Source organism: Toxotes jaculatrix, chromosome 8 (assembly GCF_017976425.1).
Source record: "Toxotes jaculatrix isolate fToxJac2 chromosome 8, fToxJac2.pri, whole genome shotgun sequence".
Taxonomy (NCBI): domain Eukaryota; kingdom Metazoa; phylum Chordata; class Actinopteri; family Toxotidae; genus Toxotes; species Toxotes jaculatrix.
Genome location: NC_054401.1, coordinates 10,382,414 through 10,404,985, shown reverse-complemented (window position 1 = coordinate 10,404,985; position 22,572 = coordinate 10,382,414). Strand labels below are relative to the sequence as shown.

Sequence of the window (22,572 nt, the reverse complement as noted above, 5' to 3'; positions counted from 1 at the left end):
CTCCCACCTTCTCCTCTGCTCTCATTAGATCCACTCTATTAAACTCCTTATGCATCTGTCTGTAGGCCGTTGGCTGGGTGCTGGGAAACAATTGGAGAGCCCTGCTGGTGGCCAGTGAGCTCGACTATGGTTGAGAACTGACTGAGAATAGCTGAAATACACCACCGTTACAGGCTGCTGAAGACATTGTCTTTGAGTAGGCACCAAGTGTATGTATGTTCTTGTGCATTTATACCGCAGTTGTGTGGTTTTTACATGCAGTGAAGAGAGCAACAACATCTGTAGCAACAGAGAAATATTCCTGCAGTGGTGTTAAGGGACATTTTCGGAGAAACACTTAGATGCGAATATCAGTGTCTCTCTCATAACTGTACAGTAAATATGGAGCAAGTGACCAGTTAGCTTATCTTAGCATAAAGACTGGAAATGGTGAAACAGGTATCTTGGCTCTGTCAAATGGATTGAAAATCTGACTACCAGTACACTGAAAGATCTCTTATTGAGATCTTATTATATTTCATTTTTAATCCATTATTTTAGTATAAAAACTGAAGTATAGACACCTTACTGTTACAGTAATATAATAAGAAATTGTGCAGTACATCTCCTAAGACATTTCATTGTTTTGTACAAGTTAAATGGACAAAATATAGTGTTAATTCATCAGTTTTAGAGCTGCGGGTAATTGGATTTTGTTACCCTGTTCTAAGTCTATTTGCCAAGTTAAGCTAAGCTCACCAATTGCTGGATGTAGCTTTATATTTAAGACTGCTCATCTAACTCTCCCCCAGAAAGTGAATAAGCACTTTCCCCGGAATGTCAAACTTGTCCTTTCAGGATCATGTCACTGTTTGCATGTGGGTGTGTTTGCTTTTGAGAAACAACGTGACTCTGGTGAATGCTGACTTTGGTTTCTGCGTGTTTGGGTTGTACAGTATGTGTATGTGTGAGTGTGCGGTATCATTCAGGGGTGGAGTTGAGGCGAATGGGACTGGGTGGCACAGAGGAGGCTGATGGGTCAGACATGGCCACAGTGGTCACTCCCATCTTCTTCAGGGAACGCTCATCTGTCACCGAGATGGAGCGAGAGAACACAGGACGAGAGGCAGCCGGTGGGCCTGAAATAAATAGATAGATGGATAGAAAGACAGAGATTTTTTTAATTGCTCCTTTTTTCTTTATCCACGATTCTCCTTCTCTATTTGCTTTGACAAAATAAATGGATTTCACGTCATGCCTATAAAGGAAATTGAATCTGAAATTGAGAGACTGAGATGGAGAAAGAATTGGATACAAATGACATGAAAGAAACAACAAGACAGAGATAAAAGAGGACGAAAAGCAAAAGAGACAGAAGCAGAGAAACAGAGGGAGAACTGTTTGCATTTTCAATTTATTTAAGTATACTTAAGATCTGTGTCGTACACTCAGATTCACATTAGTTAAATCCCTTATTGGTATTCAACTCACACACTCGACTTTTTATTAGACTCTCTAGAGTAAATGACATCCATTTACTTTTATTACGGCAGATGAACAAAATGAATGAAATGAAAACTATTACTCGGTCTGTGCAGAGATAGATGCAGTAGCAGCATTTGGCCTGTAGGGCGTCATGGCAGTGCAGCAAGCTGCAGCAGGTTGAGCAATGACTGCAGATTTGTTGCAGCTTGATGTCTCTCATCATCACACAGAGAGGGAGAGAGAGTGAGAGAGCACAGGCAGTAAGATGCTACAGGCCATTGTGGGAATTCTACCTTTGATATCGCTCACATCCAGCTGAAGTTCACCAGTCTAACCAGAGGAGGGCAGGGTGACCGCACACACACACACACACACTTGTCTTGTATTAGTTGTGAGGACACTCGTGGACATAATGCATTCCCTGGCTCCTTATGCTGAACTTAACCATCACAAACAAATACCCAACCCTAACCCTAACCTAAACCTAATTCTAACCTCAACCTGAAAATCAAGTCTTAACCCTCAAACAGCCTGTTGAAGTTGTAAGGACTGCCCAAAATCACAATCCTCACAATGATGGTTTCAAACCAAAATTTGTCCAAACAACTACAGAAGGGCACTTGCAAACACACCACACACACAAAACACATGCCCAGACACAGACCCCCACCAGGGCTGACATTTGCAGCTAAGTGCTGCAATGGTTGGTTATTTATGTTGAGAGGGCTGGTGATGGGGAGAGTTCAGCAGGTGGCTGCATTACACTGTTTATCAGACCGACGCAGTGGCATTATCACTTCATGAGCCAGCCTACACTCTTCTCTTTCCCTACATCTGTCTTTCTGTCGTCCTTTTCTGGGCATGCACCCTCTGTCTCTCCCTCCTCACTGCTCCTTGTGTTCTGAAATGCCTCCTGACTGCTCTTCCCTCTCCATTTTTCTCCCACAGATGTACACCAGCCATCTGGGTACTTGTAGGGCATAGCTAAGGCACTAGTGGTGCAACCAGCCTCTGTTCGAGCCTGTTAGTTTTACAGAGTTATTCAATCATACTATTTTGCAGTCTTTGGCAGCACTGGATATCATGGCAAGCTAAATAAATAAATATAAAATGCCTGTTCAGATGTATTGTAAATTCCTAATGATCTAAAAATGTGTGCTTTAGATCGGAATCAGCGTATTTTTGCCTTTCTGCACTTCCTCTCTATATCTCCTGCTGTATCCCTGCTTATTATGCCAAAATTATATGCAAGAATAATTACCACGAAGCAGAAATATACATTTCAAACTTACTGCTCTTTTCATCTACGACTCGTCTCATTCCCTGTTTTCTCTCTTTCTACCTTTGCTGCTCTTGCATCCAGCTGTACTACCTCCCTTAGTCTCCCCTCTGTCTCCCCTCCAATCCTCTGTGGTATTTCAGTATAGCGCAGGTCAGGAGCTGCAATCTCACCTGTGTTGTTCTGGCTCGATTTGACTTTGCAGTTGGTCTTCTCTTGCATCGCCCGCTCGTACTCTCTCACCTCCTCCAAACTCAGCCCTGTGGGGAAAGCAAAGTACGAACACGTACACACAGCGTTAGAATGGAGTATGCAATATGCATTACATTTTACAGGGTGTATATTGAAGGTAAAAAAAAACAAAAAACAAAGTACAACTACGCTGCTCTAAATGTTTTAGCTTTATCTTAAACTTGACACTTGACATTGTGACTGTATTTCTGACCCACCGTGCCATTCGTCTATCCATGCTACGGCCTGCCTGTGACCAACCAGGAGAATGTCCCGGATGTTCTGAAATACCAGAAACAAACAAACCTTCAGCACGACTTTACAGTAAACGTCACTGTCAAATTTGTGGCGACACTGTTGTGTAATTACTTTAAAGGAATGAGATTGTGGTTGAGATAAATGGAAACTTATCTCACATTAGTGGAAACTTATCTCAGTGGTATTATTTGCAGTTGCCTTTGTCAAAACTAAAACCACATTCCCATGAACACTTTGGAAAAAAGGTGTAGCTAGTTTTGCTTTTAGTCTTTTAGTCAGTTTTCTTCATGCTTCATTGCTTTGCTTCATTGTGGAGGATAAATGTGTTGAAAGGTTCTTCATCAGCTGTTTAACTCGTTCTGGTTACCTCTATTGTGAGAACCTCTGAAAACCTTTTCTTTGTTTGAGCTGGAAGAACAGATGCCCTTTTACTGTTTTGTGGTGTAAAGCAACAAAGCAAATTTCCTAATAAATCTGTCCTAATGGTGAATTATATAAAACTCAGTGCAGATGCTATCTAAGGCTAACAGCCTTCTTGGCAATGGCCTTGGTAATTATACCAGTGTCAAGAAATTAATGTGGTGATGATTTATTTGTGTCAAAATGCAACACATGGCACATTCAAATAACAAATAACCAATCAGGATTGTTGGGGATCATGGTTTTACTGTAGATGTATAAAGTGAAAAACTCCAACATGCAGGAATCGGTGCTAGGATAGAGCAAAGCACTTTATAAAATCCAATTAGCTGCAAATTCTAATTTTCCCACCTTGTATTACACCTATAAGGGCTCGTAATCATAATTGCAGATCTTATCTCGATCCTACCCTCTTTACATCAGCACAGGGAAAAGACATGATGGGGGAAAAAAAAGCTCTGTCTCACTCTGTGTATGAACTCCTCAGTCTTGGTCTGGAAGCCATAGACCTCAAAGCTGCACTGCACCCTCTTATAGGAGCACATAATGGGCTTGTGGTCATCTCTCCAGCCTTCCTCCAGAGGTCCTCGGCTTGTTTTACTTGACTGCCAGCGGCTCAGGTCCTGCACAGAGCAAACAGTGGGCCTATATGTTACTCGCTGAGTCTGCAGAAACTTTGCCCCTGCGAGGCATCTTAGGGGAGCTATGGATGTGTATGTGTGCTGTGTGTGTGTGTGTGTGAGAGCAAGAGAGAGTGAGTGTGATGATATGTGTGTGGAGGTGCAAGCAGATTGTTGCTCAACACATCCCATAAGAGGAAAGTGTGATAACACACATTATGCATCTGTGACCAGAGATGATTGGAAAGTGTTTGCGTTTGTGTTTTGTTTGTGATTTTATGCTCTCACCTTGTCACTTAATGTGAGATTGGTGTGTCTGCAGTTTTTTTGTCAGTGCATGCATGTGTTCTTGTGCATGAACATGCGTCTGTGTTGATGTGTGTTTGTCTGCATGCTTCTGTGTACCCAGGCCTGTGAACTGACCTTTGTCTCTAAGGACTTAAAGGCAGTAAACAAGTGTAAAACCGTGGAGACGAGGGAATGAAGATAGGCAGATTTAAAAGAGGCGTGTGGGTGTATTACTGATTTGTGCTCTTTCAGATGCAAAAACAAGTGTGAAAAGCCAAGTAAACAAAATGTGTTTTTGCATTTGTGCATTATCATTTGTGAGCTGTTGTCCACATATTTATATAATGAGTCATTATTTGTTAATAGAACAGTTTGATATTTTGGAAGATATACACATTTTCTGTTTTGCTGAAAAATGAGAAGATTTAAGCACTTAACAGGGTCGATGCTGAATCTCCAATGCGAATGTGTGAGCACTGTCCGCATCAATTAATGTATACATACTCGCGTTAACTGCTCTCCCATCTATGTGGGACTTGTCATTGCACACTGTAGTGGGGGCTGTGGAATAATTTTCAACAAGAAAACAGAAAGGCTGCTGGAGAAGAAGAAAACAAGTAAAGCTGATTGTGCCAGTTCTTAGCTGAAATTTTAACAGTGGTGCAGGTAACTCTAAGGCTTGTGTGTTGTTTTCTATTGCTTTTTTGTACTTAAAGTCTTTATAAATATGTTGGTTATCTGATTACCGGTGTGTTTTGGAAGGAGGCGGAAAAAGAACTGATTGGACTGGAAGTATCACAGGCCCCAATGAGCCAAATCATCAATAGTCTGTCAGCAGGCCATAATAATTCAGATGCCAGATCCACATGCTGGATGCAGTTAGGTAATTGCGGAGGTTTGCAGGCACTCATGTGAGTTTGCGCAGCCTGCCAAAAGAAGCATGTGATGGCCCTTATACAACACATCTACATAAGGTTTGAAGCTAGAGCTTGGAGGCGATTATCTTAGCTTAGTTTAAGGACTTGAAGCAGGGGTAAACATCTAGCCTGCCTCTAAGTAACACAAACACCTCTTTGTATATTGCAATACAGTTCAGCAACTTTGCAAACAATATTCTCCAAAACGACCGTAAAGTTGAATCAAAACCTCTTTGAAACAGGTTTAATAAAAACTGGACATAACCTTCAAAAGGAGGTTTTATTGCAGGGCTGTTGTATTACACTGTTTACAAGTTTCCAATAGGTGTACCTAATAAACTGCTATCTGAGTATAGTCAACAAAGTTTTTCCTCATACAGGGTTTTTTTGTGTTTTGTTTTTGCCTTTGCCAACAGCACATGTGCATGTTTGTGTGTTTGTGACCATACAGTACGTGCCTCCGACTCTCTGTAGTGCTTTTCAGGGATGGGGTCACTCAGGATATCCAGGAAGCTCACACTCTCTGCTGGGGTCGCCGTGTCCCCAAACACCTACATCCAAACAGATAGGGGAGGTCATACAATATAATGAGAGCAGGCACACATGCACATACTCCCTGCATAGTCTCACGCACATACAGTCACTTACTCAGTGGAGAGCAGGATGAGAGTAGATGAGTAACTGTGTAGAAAACTAAGGTCACACACCATAACACCCCTCACTATATCCCACCCTGAGGCCCTCAGAGCAAATAACAGGAGCAAAGAGAAGAGAGAACAGATAGAAAGAGCAGAGGAGGGGGTGAGGAAAAAAAACAAGGGCATATGAGTGATATTAAAAGAGAGTGAAAAGAGTTATGAGAGCAGAATACACTTTTCCTTGAGAGAGAATGGAGGGAAACTAGGGAGCGAGGGGAGACTGCACTTTTATCTGACCTTGTTTAAAATTTGTTCTAATGCCCCACTGAAGTTGTTCATTTCACAGTTGAAAACTAACAAATAAGAAAAACCTGTCATTAGATAATACCCCACTACGCTCCCATGGTGCTCTTGTTGGTCTGTGTCTCCTCAAGGTTTTTCTCCCTCATATGGAATGTGTTGCATTAGCTGGACGTATTGTGTTGCTTTTTACAATGTACTCAGGGCATGACGCTCTCACGGTCTCCTCATCATTGTCTCGCTCTGTTTTCTCTGTGGTGTGTATATAGTCATACAGAGACACAGAAAACCTACTGTTCGTATTCAACTCCTTTACATGTGTAAAATACTAAGTCATGCATCAGAAATGTTGCTTCACTAAGGCAAAGTATGAAATAAAATCAGGAAACTGTGTAAGTATCAAAAGTATGAGTACTGAGAGTATAGAAAGATGTCCCTGTGTCCCTGTTTCACAATTATGATTATTACTCTTTACTCAAGCATTAATGTCTAAGCCAGTTTTACTTGGTTGAAGTTGAGCTAATTCGTTTAACTATTTTAGGTAGGGCTGCATCTCATGATGTATATACTGTTGTAATTTTCTATTTCAAAGCCTCATATTTTAGGAATTCTTATTTATTTGCTGTCTATTAACTCTATAAAAACTTTAAAACTTTATAAACTCTGTTTCCATATAAAATTTTGATTATATCCATATAATATCTGTAAAGTAACTCGTAGTTACATCTGTAGTGGAGTAAGAAGTACAGTATTTCCCTCTAAAATGTTGTGGAGAAACAAAGTAAAATGAAAAGAAAAGTCAAAAGTACAAGTATCTGAGATTACAAACTGTTATAGCACTTGCCTGAATGTAGTTCGTTACTTTCCACCACTGAGCCATGAAGCTAACATGATGAGGTGTGTAGATCATGCATGACTTTCTATGAATGCATATTTGTTTGAAATTAGACCTGACAAAGTGTAATAACTTGACAAGAAACAAGATGCACCACATTTCTCTCCATGAACAGAAGTCTGTATCTCCATATTTTTACGTGTTGTTTTCTGACTTTTTTCTTGATTACACAGCACAGACACACCAGGCAGACAGAGTGCCTAATTTCTGTGTGTGTGTGTGTGTGTGTGTGTGTGTGTGTGTGTGTGTGTGTGTGTGTGTGTGTGTGTGTGTGTGTGTGTGTGTGTGTGTGTGTGTGTGTGTGTGTGTGTGCGCGCGTGCGTGCGTGCGTGCGTGTGTGTGTCTCTGTGTGTGTGTGTGTGTTGGCCTTTTCACAAAATGCAGCATGGCAGCCATGCTCACCACGCCGCATGTCTGGTTAATAGATCTGCCAATAGTGCATTTTGTGCTTTGCTTGTTTTGGTAGTAATGGGAACATCAATTTGATGAACATTTTCTTTGTGCTGCAGAGAAAATTGCAATTTCTCTCCTTCCCCTTGTCTCCTCCTCCCCCTCTTCTCTAATCACTCCATCTTTCTCACCTCTCGCTCGCTCTCAGTCATACTCACATTGTCGTTATCGCCGTTGTTGTTCTCAAATCTCGTCTCAATACGGATGCTGAACTTGGGGAGGAATGATACCTATGGGGTGACAAGAGGTAAAAATGGGGAAAAAAAGGGTTGGGGGCAGAGATAGAGAGAGTGGAAGAAGGCTGCAGATTAGATCCACTGATACTGGAAAGAGATGAGTTGTGTTGCATTCATGTACAGTAAATGATGTGTGAGAATACTTACTGAGTACTCTGCAGCACCGGGGACATTCAATATGGATAGGGAAAAACAGCATTAGTTACTCATACATGCATGAGCACGCAATTGCTCTCACACACTTACGTGCAGACACACATGAATGCACGTTTACACTGGGGAACACATGCATACATAGTGATAAATATTTGATGGCACTTGGAAAAGCAGCTGTTGAAAGTAAATAAGTTTTGTATAATACATTGAGGTGAAAGTAATCTGATGTTTAACACAAACAAAGGCACACAGAAGCACCTGTGATGGTGTACGGGTAGAAGTTCCAGGCCTTTTCTGTCACATAGAAGAATCGCGGGACGAATGCTTTTGCCCAGGATGGCAGTTTACTGAAAGCAAAACAGGAAGAAAGAAGGATCACGGTCAGAGAGTGGAAGAGTCGGAGAGTAGGAGAGAGAGATTATGGAGGGAGACAGAGATCCTAAGTGGTTTTTGTGCCATTTATAGCCAGATTACCTGTAGGCTACTCTCACCACAGCATTCATTTGTATGACTCATTCCCAATTACACCTGTGGTGATGAATTGTTGCTGTTGCTTCGAGGTCACATGTCAGAATATGATTGAGGTACAATATATACTGCAGCATCTGTACTTATGTGTGGTATGAGTGTGTGTGTTCTAGTATATCTTTACTAATGAGGACCAAATGTCCCACAAGCACAGAAAGATTAGCAAAATCCTCCACAGTGAGAACATTTCTTTACTTCTGTAAGAGTTTATTTTAGGATTAGGCCTTGGGTTTATAGTGGTGATTAGAATAAGAGTTGAGGTTACATTAGGGTAATGAGTGAGGTTAGCTCAGGGTTAGGAAATAAATTTAGAGTTAAAAGAGATTTCTGGTATTTTTTTTTTTTTTTTTTTTTTTTTAGACTGGGCTTCCACCATAATCACAAGTCATTGATTAATGGACTGTCACCCTGAGCACAAAGCAAACAAAACACATTCTTCTTATTCTTTCAGCACAAAAACATGAACACTGCAGTTGCATTTAGCTTCAGATTCCTGTGGCTGAACACTCATCACAACATTTAAGTCCTAACATTGCTCAGACACTTCCTTGTTTACACTGATGACTATAGACTGTCTGCTGTGTTTAAATCATATTGAAAAAACATAATCCCTTTGCTCCAATTTGAGGCTAATTCAGAAATCATTTGGGTAAAACTTCATTTAACACCCTCTATTTAGGGATCAGTTAAGTTTTTAATAATGTTTTCTCAACAAGTATAACTTCGCCTCTGAAGCATTCATAACTGGTGTATACACAAATAATGATTTCTCAGACATAGCATTAATTATATCTAATGACATATGTTTCATCATTTGAATGCATTAAGCAAGAATTACATTTTTTGTTGACATGGTTACAGTGTGAACAGCCTTTGACTGTCAACAGTGATGTATTTTTAACACTACAGCGGCGACAGTCAGAATCTAAAACTTCCAGCATATCCTGTAATTACCACCATCAGGATGATGTGGACACGTTTTTGTCAGCTGGAAGTCTGTACTTGCAGAACTTGGACAGTGTGCAGGACGATGAGATCACGATACAGGAGTATTTCCACTGTAATCTACGGTATAGGCCTCAACATGTTTCAGACAGAGGGCACCTGCACTTTAGATATAGGTGGGTTATACTGCAGTGTGGGTGTTGCTGTGCTGAAATGATGTTTTATTGCTTGCCATTAGTAATGCATGCATCTAGGACGTAAAGCTTTACAGTGAAGCAAGAGATCAAAGTACAAACATGATCAGTTATCATGATGGCAGATCTGACAACCTGAGGATGACGCTCAGGTTGTAAATACCCAGTGTTATTAATATTAGCCCTGTACTATTTGTACAGGAACACAGTCGTTCAGAGTGCACTCTACCTGCTGAGGTAGATTCGCTTCTCGGTCAGCTGTCCCGAGCCATACTGTGGGTGAATGTTTGGCTCATTTCTCACCACCTCCACCCCTTCTCCTCCACCGCTCTGCTCACAGCTGTGCTTACTGATCATGTACAGCTGCCCAATCCTGTACTGGAGCCCAGGGAGAGGTTTAGGATGAGGTTTGTGGTGGTGAGGATGGGATTGGAGTGAAGGAGTGAGGAGAGAAGAAAAAAAAACTAGTGAGCAAACAGAAAGCACAAAGCAGAAGCATCTTCCTAATTATGCCACTTGAAGTGAAAAATTTTCAGTGAAGTGTTAGCTTCATTCACAAAGTGTTCGTTGATTGTGGTAGGCGGGTAGGCCATTGTGTTCTCTCTGATATTTGAAAAGGGTATTATGTAACTTTAGATAGAACTCACAAATAAAAGTTGAATTCATTATCAATACAAGACACTGTTATTCAATTCAGTTCTCTCCATGGTTTTCCAGCTACAGCCTTTTTGGGTTTGGTATGACCAATAACTTCTTAGTCTTCTTAGTCTTAATCTTAGCAAACTTAAGGACTAACCTAAGGACTGCTACTGTTTGATGTTTATTATTGTCATATGGGTAAACTGTTGTGGCGGGAGCTTTTCCTAATCGAAATCAAAGGTAAGAGTATGTATGATGTACAGATCGTCAAGCCCTTTAAGGTAAATTTGTGATTATGGGTTAAAGAAAGATTTTACTAAATTTTTCACTTTTGTGACTGTGAAGTAGTAAGGAATTTTGAGGACTTCAGTAACCAAAAATCCATTCATTTCTAATCAATAAAAACTGCATACCTCTTTGAGGAAATTATAGTTATTCATCAGCCGCTAAGAGAAACTAGCTGGTGAGACAACAGAAAATATCCTGGCAGCAGGTTCAGCCACAGTTGCTGAGTCCAGCTTTGTCTCGACAGCCACTGACTCAGTGCTGCTTAGGCGTAAGCTTTGTATGTGTTCTTCAGTATTTAAATAGTCGCTTGATGTGTGTGAAGATTTTTCAAGAGACCATATAAGACATCAAATTTTAATTTGGCTGTTGAGGGCGAATGTATGGTGCTGAATTTTGGGGGTTGGGGGTGGGGGACTTTGTTTTCTGCTGCAGCCCCAGTTTGTGCTGGGATTCTGATGAGTATTTTCAGTTAGTGAGCCTAAAGAGGACGAAGCCTTTGGGCATCTGGAGTGGCCTCCTCGATGAGCTCAGCCAGACAGAATCAGTGTTGTCTTTGCAGTATTTCACAAATTACATACTTTACACACTAACATTTTCCACAGATGCTGCACAGACCATCCCCTTTCTGTTCCTCCCTAACCTTGTGTCTATGTACAGTATTTATTTTGGTAAACTTTGTTTTTAAAGTTATTATTATTATGAAAAAGCAATGGAATTAGACTGTAAACAACTAAACTGTTCTGCTGTGGCCACCATAATATAATTAATTTTGTTGCCCTATATTGGTGTGCCACTAAAACATTATTTTAATTAAAAGCAGAAACCAAGAAAGATGGGGAGGAAGAAAGAAAGACGAGGGCAGATATCAGTTTGCCATCCTTCACTGTACTCTGCAGACATCATGTGACACTCCTCCTTCTTGTTCCAATTACTGTGGAATGTCAACATTCAATATTTACTTATTGAGTATTCATGGGACTTAATTAATCATAGCAATGGGTGCTTTTACACTGTCTTAAGACTTACAGACAACAGAGCAAGAGCTCCTCCCACACAGGTTGTGAATCTTTTTCCCTTTCAAGAAAACAAATCTTAGAAAGAAGTTGAAAGAAGACTTATCTGTCCTTAAATCACTATTATATTCTTTAATGGCTGAGTGATGTGTTAAGGAACTCATCTTCGTCTTTTGGCATTTGTTTTCCTCCTGCTGTCTTTAAAAAAAAAAAAAAAAAAGGCGTGGATAGGTTCACAGGCCCTGAGTTTGTCATAAACTCCTGAGAAGTAAATATAGCTCATGATTGCAACGGGGTGGATTGTGACAGCAAGTAAAAATGAAAGAATTTACGATTAAAATGAAATACAGTTCAAAGCAACTTTTTAAAACCCTGTGATGAAATTCTAAAAGCAAAGACTCGAATTTGTTATGTAACACAGGGTCTGCCCGCTGACAATGTAAATGAGACAGTTTTTGCAAAAACACCAGAAGAACCTTGTCCAGATACGTGCATTTGATTGTGTACTCAGCTCTTAAACAGAACATTTACTCTTATCCTTTAGTAATAATCAATATCTTAATTGCCTTTAGAGTGGTGATTTACACTACCTATAAAACGTATTCACCCCCACTGACAATTTTCATGTATTATTGCTTTATAGTATTGAAACAAAGTAGATTTAATGTGCCTTATTTTTATTTGTTTATTTATTTATTTATTTATTTATTTATTTATTTATTTATTTATTTTCCATTGATTAACATTTACAGTATGCATACTCACTTAGTTTCAGTTTCTCAATGACTGGAAAGATTCCTTATATCCGTCCACTGACTTACGTTTTTTTAATCTTCATGTTCTAGTGTTGCTACAATACTGACTCACCAAAAATTGGACTTTCAACATACACTTGTATTTATATTACAACCAACTGAAACCCCTCAGTTACACACTGATAATCTCCATTTAGGTTATTGTGTGACGGAGTAAATACTTATGCAAACATGTATTTTGTGATTTAGATTACTTTGTAGAGATCAGTTTTTTTTTATGTTGATCAATGTCAAAGAAAAAAAACACATTAAATCCCTTTTGATGGGTGAATGCTTTTTATCAGCACTGTACATTGTTGTGATGATGTTACAAGCTGCCTGATGGAATAAACACATTCATTTGGCAGCTGCTTTTGTGCAAAGTGACTTACACCCCCACTCATATAGACACAGGGATTTGGGGCAAAGTGTCTTTGTTAAGGACACTTGAGTATGTGCATAGCTGGAGCTGGGGATCAAACAAACAACACAACCCCACCGACCCACTCTAACACCTGAGCTATAGCCACCACCTGTCAGCTTTTCCCACAGCAGAATACAATACTGAACATTCCCTAACAAAGTTGAGGTGTACTGTGTTACAAAAGTACTACTAGATATTTCACACCGGAAAATCAGCACTGCTTCCTTTAAAAATGGAGCAGGGGTTAGGACATTGTAAATGGCTTGGATTGAGGTAACTGTCACGATTTGATACCGCCTCAAATAAGCTGCACTTAAACTTACATTACATTCAGGCGAAAGAGGATTTGCTGCAAGCTCAAGTTTCTGTGCGCCCTGTACTGATACTGTAAATCCTATTTTGGACTGCCATTTGTCACTGTCATTGTTGTTACCACAACAATGACATTTGTCACTGTCATTGTTGTGGTAACAGGTACAATTGAAGCAGAGGGGACAGGGGGGTTGGTATGGGAAGGGAAGAGGGCATTCTTTTTGGAGGACAGTGTGGTGCATAACTCCCCCATCCACCCACCCTTAATCTCTGGTTGGGATCTCCTTTGTTTATAAACCTGCAGGCCAAATACCTTTGTATGACTTTAGATCTTGCAAAGCTGTAACCAGTCCAACTAGTTTCTGTGCTAAAGAAAGCAAGGAAAGTACAGAAGCAGACAGATGGGGAGGTAATTTAGACACAACAGCGGTGCTATGATGCTGCTGGCCAGGTGTTGTGCGTTGGCTCCGTCAGATTGGCCGAGCGCATTGGTGCTGAACATACCTCGCTACCCAGTGTGCCAAAGCTCCCACAGAGCAGCCGCGGGAGGTCTGTGCGCTATGTTGGCACTTTTCTTATCAGCACATTAACACTTTCAAGATTACAAGTTGAAACAACGCTTTCACATTTGAAATAAAAACCCTCTTTTGTCTTTCAATTTAAAGTTGTAGGAGGGCACTGTGTGTGTCTGTGCATGCGTGCGTGCGTGTGTGTGTAAGAGAGAGAGAGTGTGGGAAAGACAAACACACTTACCTCCTCCACAGTCAGTGGCATACATATGCGGTACTCTTTCATCAACATGGTGCTGTTACAGTGAGGACTGCCTCTGTGAACTGTGTCTGTGTGCTTGAGCTTGTCTATCTCAGCTGTCTTAGTTGCATAGCAGAGACACTCAAGCAAGCTACACTGCTGTTGGACTGCAGTGACCTCTTTTCTGACGCTCTTCTTCCTTTGTTTTGCTGATGTCAGTAGTCCATGGATTTAGGTCCAGTCCTCTCTGTCAATGAGTGTTTGCTGTTTTCTTACTTTATCACCTCTCTCACTCCTCGTCTCTCTCTCTCTTTTTGTTTTTCTTCCTCAGTTAATCTGCTGGACGCGCCTTTTTAACTGCTGTCTCTCTCTCCTTTTCTTGTTACTTCTGCTTTCTAGTCTTGTGCCTTCAGCTGCCCTTTCTGTTTGCTGTTTTTTTCTCACTCGCCTTCTGTTTGCTTTCTTTCACCACACTGAAAAAGTGGTAATTAGCTGTGAGGTAAGATTGAAACCTACTCCCAACCAACTCTACCTGTTCTTTCTCTTCTCTTCCCCTCTGTGCTTTGTTTAATTCCTCCTCAGGCTTCTCATGTGTAACCTTGCTGTCTGCTCGGCGCTCCTCCCTTTCCCCTCAGCCACCCTCCGCTGCTTTCAGTTCCTCACAAATTCCTTTGCCTGTTCTCTCCTTATCTGTTTTTTCTCTCCCTCCTTCTTTCCCTCCCATAGTGTCCACTCCCCGCCTACTGTACTTTACTAGCTCCTCACCTGTGTCTCCACCTCCTTCTCCCTGCCTCTCTTTGATTTTTATCTGTTCTTTCTGTCACCAGCTCTATTTTCAGCGATAGCACCCTCTGTCATTCTCTACATCTGGCAACAGTAAGTAACACAGTTTGTTAACATCAGTCTTTGAATTTGAAGCTCATTCCTCACATGGGCCCTCTTACCTCTCTCCCAGCACTTAGGTTATGACAGCACTCAGGGTTTATGAATGGCTGACACACAGGGGGTAGTCAGAATGGGCCATTGGATTAAATATTACCAGAGCCATGAGGACTTCCATTAAGCACAGAGCCAGACTCGCTTACATTGTATTACCTCATGACCTTCAGCTGGGTTTAATTGAATCCGTGTTTAGTCAGTGAGTAGTGGAATCGAAGCAGTCAAAATTTCTCGCCCATGTCCTTGAGTCGGGGGCCACTCTCCCTTTTGTGTGAGTGAGAGCTGGGGGTGACTGCCAAGCACACATTGTTGCCTCCCCATCAAATAAGAGAAGCAGATGTTTGGCTTCTCTCGGTCAGTCTGACAAGGGCCAAAACCAATACCCAGCCCTGGATTCTTCCTCTCTGGTGGAATTCACTTGCCTTTCTTAGTGTGCCTTGAGACGGGGCCAAAGTGGCTCTCTTCTCCACATGTCCTCGCTATCATCCGCACCGCAGTGAAAGAGCGGTGAAAACAAATTCCTGGTGGGGTTTGCTCCTATCTTATCAGATCAGTGTTTAGAGAAGGGAAGCCACTTCAGAGAGCTGAGGTGTGCCTTGCTTGTCTCTGCCTCGATTCTCTCCGGACTCAACGCACACAAAGCTCTGACAGCACATGCATCAAAACAGTTTAAAGGATGATTGCTGGTGACTTAGATGTGTATCTAATCAGCAGTTAATCGAGTTATTGATTACTTTGATTGATTATTTAATTCTGGTTTGAGGGTTGTTTGGTTACTCGGTTAATGGTAACCATGGTGAGGAATGGCAGCACCCTCGGATGACTGCTCCCACAAATTATGGAGGTGATCAAAAGCTTGGTTTCCTGATTGATTAATGGATGAAATAGATGTTTACTGCAGTCTAAGATTTGTCCTGTCTTCTTTAAAAGATCAGAGTCACAGGCTGAATTAGCTATAGACACTTAAGAGTATGCATGACAATTCAGACAAACACTATTTTGGGATATTTTTACACCTTAATTATAGATATCACAGTAGAGAGTTGACAGGAAATGAGAGAGAGTGAAAGACATGCAACACAAGCCTCATTTACACCAGGTATTAACACATGATCTGTATTTGGATTCACTATGTGTATGATAACCTCAGACCTGCAAGACGTGGTATTAAGAAGTGTTCTAATTATCTTGATTTTGATGATATTGTGATTGGACCTTAATACATAAATTATTTAGGAGGGGCCAGGACGGGTCCTTTGAGTTAGCAGGAAGAGGCGGAGTTAAGAGACCTTTCAACTTGGTGGTTGAATTTATTTATTTATTTATTTTAAATGAATATGGGCACACTGTATAGATTGCATTTACACCTGGCTGGGATTTTGTAATAAACTACAAAATTGATCTTTTGACTCCCTTGAGTAAAATTCAGCTGAGGAAGTGGTACAGCTATTTTATCTGATCGAAACATCTGAAACTCTACTTGTGGTCAGAGCTGCCCATCCTTATTTCCTGTCCTGCAGGACGGAGGAGCAGGCGATGATGGAATTGGAGGGGACTTTATCACGGTGGTTACACCTATCACATCCCCTCACATCGTTAAATGAAAAATGAATGGGTGCACTTAAAAAACTGGTGAGGCGTTCTTTGACCTCTGTTTCCTGCTCTGGTTCTGTTCATGCGTGTGTGTGTTTGGTAGAAGGACAATGTGAGTGTGCACGTGCGGTTGTGGCTTTGTGTCAGTGCGGCAGTGACGGTGAACAGTACGGATCTGTGTTAAGCTGAAAAAAGAAAGAAGCAGATCATTAACTTGTGGGCCGGCTGCCATCCCTGCATTACTGGCTCTTCAATCTCAAGGTGTGGTCACAAGCCAAGGTCAAAGGTTCTCAGGTGTCCCCTCTGAGCATGTGAATGATGGACCCCTCCCTCCTGGGCCTGGATTAGCAGTGGCTTGGTGGAGGGCACAGAGCTGATAGGCTGCAGCTTTTTCATCTCACGGCAGGGTGAAAGGTAAGACATTGAGCAAGATTTAAGATGATGAATTCAGCAATATGTGAGGATCTGACTGGTTTATGAGCTATGTGTTGTACAGTCATGAAGTGTGGTAAGTACCAGCATCTCTATGTGAGTGTGGCCGGATCCTCAGCCTCCCTTCCTTCCTTCGACTATCATAACAAGCCCGCTGGACGCCTCTGATTTCTGTTTTGGTCCAATCATCAAAAACCTGAAGTATTTAGGTCAGACTTTAGCCTAGCAAAGGGAGAGACAAGAGGAGAGAAAAATAACAGTGAGAGAAAGAGAAAGTACACATTCCATTATTGTCCTCTGTTCAGAGAGTGTCTCAAAGCACAAACGCCGCCAGATGTAACTGCACAGCAGACAAAAAGCAGGCTGGCTGTTGTGCTAACATCTCTTGGTGTTGTGACGTGTAATGTGTGTTTTATGTGCTCTGAGTGGGGGGTCTTTGTATATATGTTTGTGTGGCTGGCTCCTCTGTGTTAAGATGTAAGCTTAGTCTTAATCTCCTTGTAGCTGAGTATCAGGCTGGTGCTAAGACATTGATTGGACCAGCTCCTTAATTGATACCACTAGAGGACCGCCCGCCAGGGGGAATGAGGTTTCTGTGTGTGTGTGTGTGTGCGCGCTTTTTGGGGTGTGTTCGAAGTTGGAAGTGAATCCCCCGGTGACCTGGATGAAACAGAGCGCTCACTTATCCTTATCGAATCCCAATCTCATGTTGTCAAGCTGTGTCCCATTGGGAAACACACCCGCATGCCAGTGAGGAAGATGAGGTCTTATCCGACATTGTTAGGGGCTCCAGACGGTGTTCCAACCACGCCAATCAGGGCAGAAACCCAACATGATAACTTAGTGCAAGAGAAAGTGCAACTGCCTTCATTAATTCCTCCTTACACTCACACACACACACACACACACACACACACACACACACACACACACACACACACACACACACACACACACAGAGTGCCCCCCCCCCATGTGCACCATATGAACACATGACACTACACACACACACACACACACACACACACACACACACACACACACACACACACACAGGCTTCTTGCTCTGGTAATCAAGTCCTTAGACTCCAATTATAAAAAAGAATAATTCATTTGCAGCTTTTCTCCATATTCATGAAGTCAGCAGTATAGACTGAATTCCATACATTGTTGAGCGTATGTTCCCAGATGAATTATAGATGTTATTTGAAATTGTTCTGTGTTCTTAAATGTCATCATTAATCTGAACAAGGAGCAACAGTGCCAGCTCATATCCACAGAGGCGAGTGAAAATGTGTTTTTGTCTCTGCAGAGTTTGTGTGTGTGAAGAAAAAGATGAAGAATCCAGATCTATTCTATAGCTCGCATTACTCCTTTGTGTATCTGTGAGTCGGAGAGAGAGAGAGAGCGAGAGAGAGGGGAAGAAGAGAGAGTCCTTATGTGCATTTGAGGCAGCCAGAAGCCAGTGTGTATCTAAAGGCGTTCAGAGCAGGGATGATCAGAGGGTGTGAGCCCAGCACATTCATCAGGGCTCTCCACAGGGACAGAAGTTGAGGCGCACCACAGAGACGAATAAAAATGCTGCGGACCAAAAAGAAATGAAATAATTTATTCCAGGAATGGAGAGGAGGGGATTTGGAGACAACTATGTGTGGAAGGGGTAGGGCAGGGGAATGGATTAAGGCTGCGTTCAGTGTCTGCGTGAGATAGAGGCTAGCACTGTGGCCCTGCACTTTTTCCTATTCCACACACCACCACTGAAAGGAAATTCAATTGCCACTTTCCTTCACTTTCGGCCCAGTGTGTGAGAGCGGGAGCAAAAAGGAAAGAGAGGTGGACTCATCTACTGAATGTTAAGTAAATGCCCACATGTAATGTTGAAAGCAAGGCAAAGGAATTTACTGGAAGTTGAAAAGGCATCTCTAACTCTTTTAAAAACATAGCAGAGGTTTGTCTTCCCTGCACTCTTCTTTACCATCCCCCTTCCCATCTCTCTGTCTCCATCTCATCTAACTGGCTCCTCATCGTTTTTTGCTCTATGTCAGAGCTGCATGTCTCTAATTTTAATACCACACAGTCCAGCCAGGCTCAGAAAATCATCCCAGTGGCTTTAGGGCCAGTCTTCTACTCCAACAGAAATTAAATTTGATGAGTTCACAAACGGCTGTTGAACGCCGCACCAACAGGAAACCTAAGTATATTCCCATGTGGCTCAAGGTCTGTTTGTTTAACAGCATCCACACCAGATGGAGGAACTTGCCAGTCACAGAGAGAGGAAACAACAGAACTGTAAATTTAAAATAAAGAAATTACACAATGTCTGTCACTAAATGGGGTGATTTCAACAAGTATTTCAACAAGCTCAGCAGTTCAGCCCTCACACACTGCAGCAATCAAACCCATAAGTGATGCTCAGAGTCACCATTTGGCCTGTGCGAACATGTCAAATTAAATTTCAGGTAGAGTACACTGCCAGTCCACCACCACTCCTCTGAGACACCAGAAGCTTTCTCACAACCCCTCAACCTCTGTCTTTTATATCTGTCTTTACTCTTTTTTAGTGGGATGTGACAAAAGCGTTCCTGAGATGACAGAAATCTACTGATACTAAAAAGGATTGCTTTCTAGATTTTATAATTTACCTCATGCACTTTTAATTGTAGTCAAGTGTGTGCGTCAGGTGCTGATTGTTAAGGTTGTTAAAGTTTAGTGATGGGATTGTGGATTGTGATGAATATTTGCTAAATATAGTAACAGTAAGATTACCACTGTAATGTTAAAAACATTCTGTGCAAAATATGTGTATCCTGCTACGCCCTGCTTGTTGTCATTTCTTTAGAAAACCTAATTCCCTTCTTGGAAAATTAGCATTTCCAAAATAAAACAACAAGTCTTATCAAGTCAGAAAACTCACCTTTCTTGCCAGTCAAAAGTAAAAACAACTCTTGTGTGAACATGTACCTTTTATATCTAATGTATCAAAAGTAAAACTCACTGCAGAGGAATGGTCCCTATAAGAGTCTTATATAGTATTGCTGGATTACTAGCACTAGATACATTCATGGACAGTATATGCAACATTTTACTGTTGTCAGTGGTCCAGCTGGACCTAATATTGATGACTTTATGTACTTTGTCAATTGCACTTACGTACAGAATTTGATTAAATATCCTTAGTTACATTCCACCATTGATGCAGGGTCTGTCAGTGTTCTAACATCACACTCTCAGTAACTTTAATCAACAGGTGGTGAACCTACTGAGTTCAGTCACAGAGGAAAAATGAGAGCTGCAACAGTCAATTGATTGATCAATGGTAAATATTTTGATAATCAGTTAATTGTTTGAATTATTTTTTCGAACTAAAACTCCGAATTTGACGATTTATGACTTTTATTTCTGTTCTGTTCTGTGAACCAACTCTCTTTGGTTATGTTACCTTGGCCTCTGGGAAACTGCCATGAACGTTATTCAATATTTTTGGAGATTTAGACAAAACCATTAATTGATTAGTTGAGAAAAGGGTTGACAGATTGATTAATAATGAAATTGTTTATTTCACACCTTTAGTTACTAACTTTAAAAGTAACAGTCCAAGTAGAGTTGAAAGGGTTGGTTGATGGACAGAAAATTAATTTCCTATAATTCTGTTAATTGTTTTAGTCATTTTTCATGGAAAAATATACATATATATTTATGTGTGTATGTGTGTATATATGTGTATTTGAGAAAGATGGAGAGAGAGAGAGAAAACCTTATTGTTTGATTGTTAGCTGAGAGCTAAACAGATGCGTAAATAGAGATAGGGGAGCCCAGTCACATCAGATTAGACCAAACAACAAAAATCAAACTGTGTCTCACTCTCACACTCACTCACTCTCCCCCACACAAACACGCACATGCTCTCACAGACAGTAAGTGGAATTGGGGAAAAAACAAACAGACATCAGCAAAGCAATGTGCTTCAATCATACGACCAGCCTTTATTAACCACAACAGGAATACACGCTCCTGCACTGTAACTATCATGTTAATGTATTCAGACAGCGTAGGTCTTTGTGTACTACAGAAGCATACCGACACACACTATGGAGTAAATACAGTGATGACGCATGCCATCACATGCCTCATAAACCCTAATGTTACCACTCCAATATCTCCATAGGCCCCAGGCAAAACAGAAAGATCGCCATAGAGAGAGGAAGGAAGAGAGAGAGGTGCACACAGGCAAGCTGTGATGATGAATTGATTGATGAATGCAAATGAAGATGAATGCATGTGGCAAACACAGATAACAAGAGGAATATGAAGAGTACAGTGGCTGGTTCACCTTTTCCCTGTAGCAGAAAATATGAATAGCTGATGTGTATCTGTCCTATTAATACCATGGCAGTGACAGTGAATGCACCACTGAACCAGATATAGATCCCTTATCACAAATCATACGGCCCAGGAACAGCGGCCACCAGTCTTCCTATACCATCTGGAGTCTAATCACTGGGCCGGGACGCCCAGATCAGCTTAATCGTCCTACATCCTAACCTTTATTACCATATGGGCTGAGTCCTAAAACTGACCATAGATCAGTGTAAATGCCGAGTAACTAGCAGCAGTTTATGTTTTTAATTGTTTGTCTCCAGTGCAGCATCATTCCATCACAACACATGCGGGTGGAAACAGCCAGGTGGAAACTGGTAGTGAGTGTGGTAAAAAGAGAGTGTGTGGATTTTTGTGTGTGTTTGTGCAACTATTTAGAGAGTCAGTTAATAGTTTCAGTCATTTTTTAAACAAATGTTTCAAACATCCTCTTGTTCTAGCGTTTCAAATTTAAGGATTTGCTGCTTTGCTCATTGTAAACAGAATATTTTTGTTTTTTGATCTGTTGGTCGGACAGAACTATCACCTTGGGATTTAGAAAACTGCAATGCACAATTTTTGCATTTTACTGACATTTTATAGTCTAAACATTTAATTGGTTAATTGAAAAAACAGATGGAGAAAAGTTGTATGCGGGTAATATAGATTAAAGGGTTAGTTCACCAAAATCCCGCTTTAAGAAGCATATTTTCTAGTTTACCTCTATTGATATTTAGCCATGCAGATAGTTTTATATTTATTTTGTCAGATTTTGACATTTCTGTCTCTGCGATTTCTGCCTTGCTGTCAGGAGCTGCTGTCAAGAAATACAAAAACTGTGAAAACTGTTCATAGATAGTAATGTGGATTATCCAGAGTAATGAGGACACTGACTCTGGAAAGAGATGTTGTTGTTGTTGAAGTCTTTCAGTGTTGTGAGCACCATAGATGACATTACATTTTGCTCTCTAGTTTTCAGGTGGAGGCAGAAACTGAAACTACCTGCATGGGCAGATGCCGCCTGACACCAGACAGAGGCAAGTGAGGAAATATGTGTCTTTTGTTATTTGGGAGAACTGACCTTTTAAAAAGGATGTTATAAAATCATTTTTTTTCTAAACAAAATGTATTCTGTGAAATTTGCATCTACACATGCACTGACACACATACACACACAATGTGGTGACCTAGTACATCTAGAAGCGAATGTAAT

General features: G+C 41.1%; 1 protein-coding gene across 1 annotated transcript; it reads right to left on the bottom strand.

Annotated features, from left to right (window-relative positions):
• Window positions 1–171: 171 nt before the first annotated feature.
• Window positions 172–14,694, bottom strand: pitpnc1b (phosphatidylinositol transfer protein cytoplasmic 1b). The gene is made up of 10 exons (XM_041044528.1): window positions 14,043–14,694; window positions 10,049–10,197; window positions 8,411–8,499; window positions 8,144–8,151; window positions 7,919–7,990; window positions 5,936–6,028; window positions 4,120–4,275; window positions 3,193–3,256; window positions 2,917–3,003; window positions 172–1,118 (listed from the first exon to the last, which is right to left on the bottom strand). Exons 1-10 carry the CDS (start codon window positions 14,088–14,090, stop codon window positions 961–963), a joined length of 924 nt encoding a protein of 307 aa, XP_040900462.1. The 5' UTR covers window positions 14,091–14,694; the 3' UTR covers window positions 172–960.
• Window positions 14,695–22,572: the final 7,878 nt, after the last annotated feature.

Excerpts from the sequence above, each read along its gene's own strand:
- pitpnc1b (XM_041044528.1), bottom strand. The coding sequence starts at position 14,090 with ATGTTGATGAAAGAGTACCGCATATGTATGCCACTGACTGTGGAGGAG. Across the intron at positions 10,198-14,042 it reads TGCCACTGACTGTGGAGGAG|TACAGGATTGGGCAGCTGTA; the intron begins GTAAGTGTGTTT and ends CCTGGGCTCCAG. Across the intron at positions 3,004-3,192 it reads ATGGATAGACGAATGGCACG|GGCTGAGTTTGGAGGAGGTG; the intron begins GTGGGTCAGAAA and ends CTTTCCCCACAG.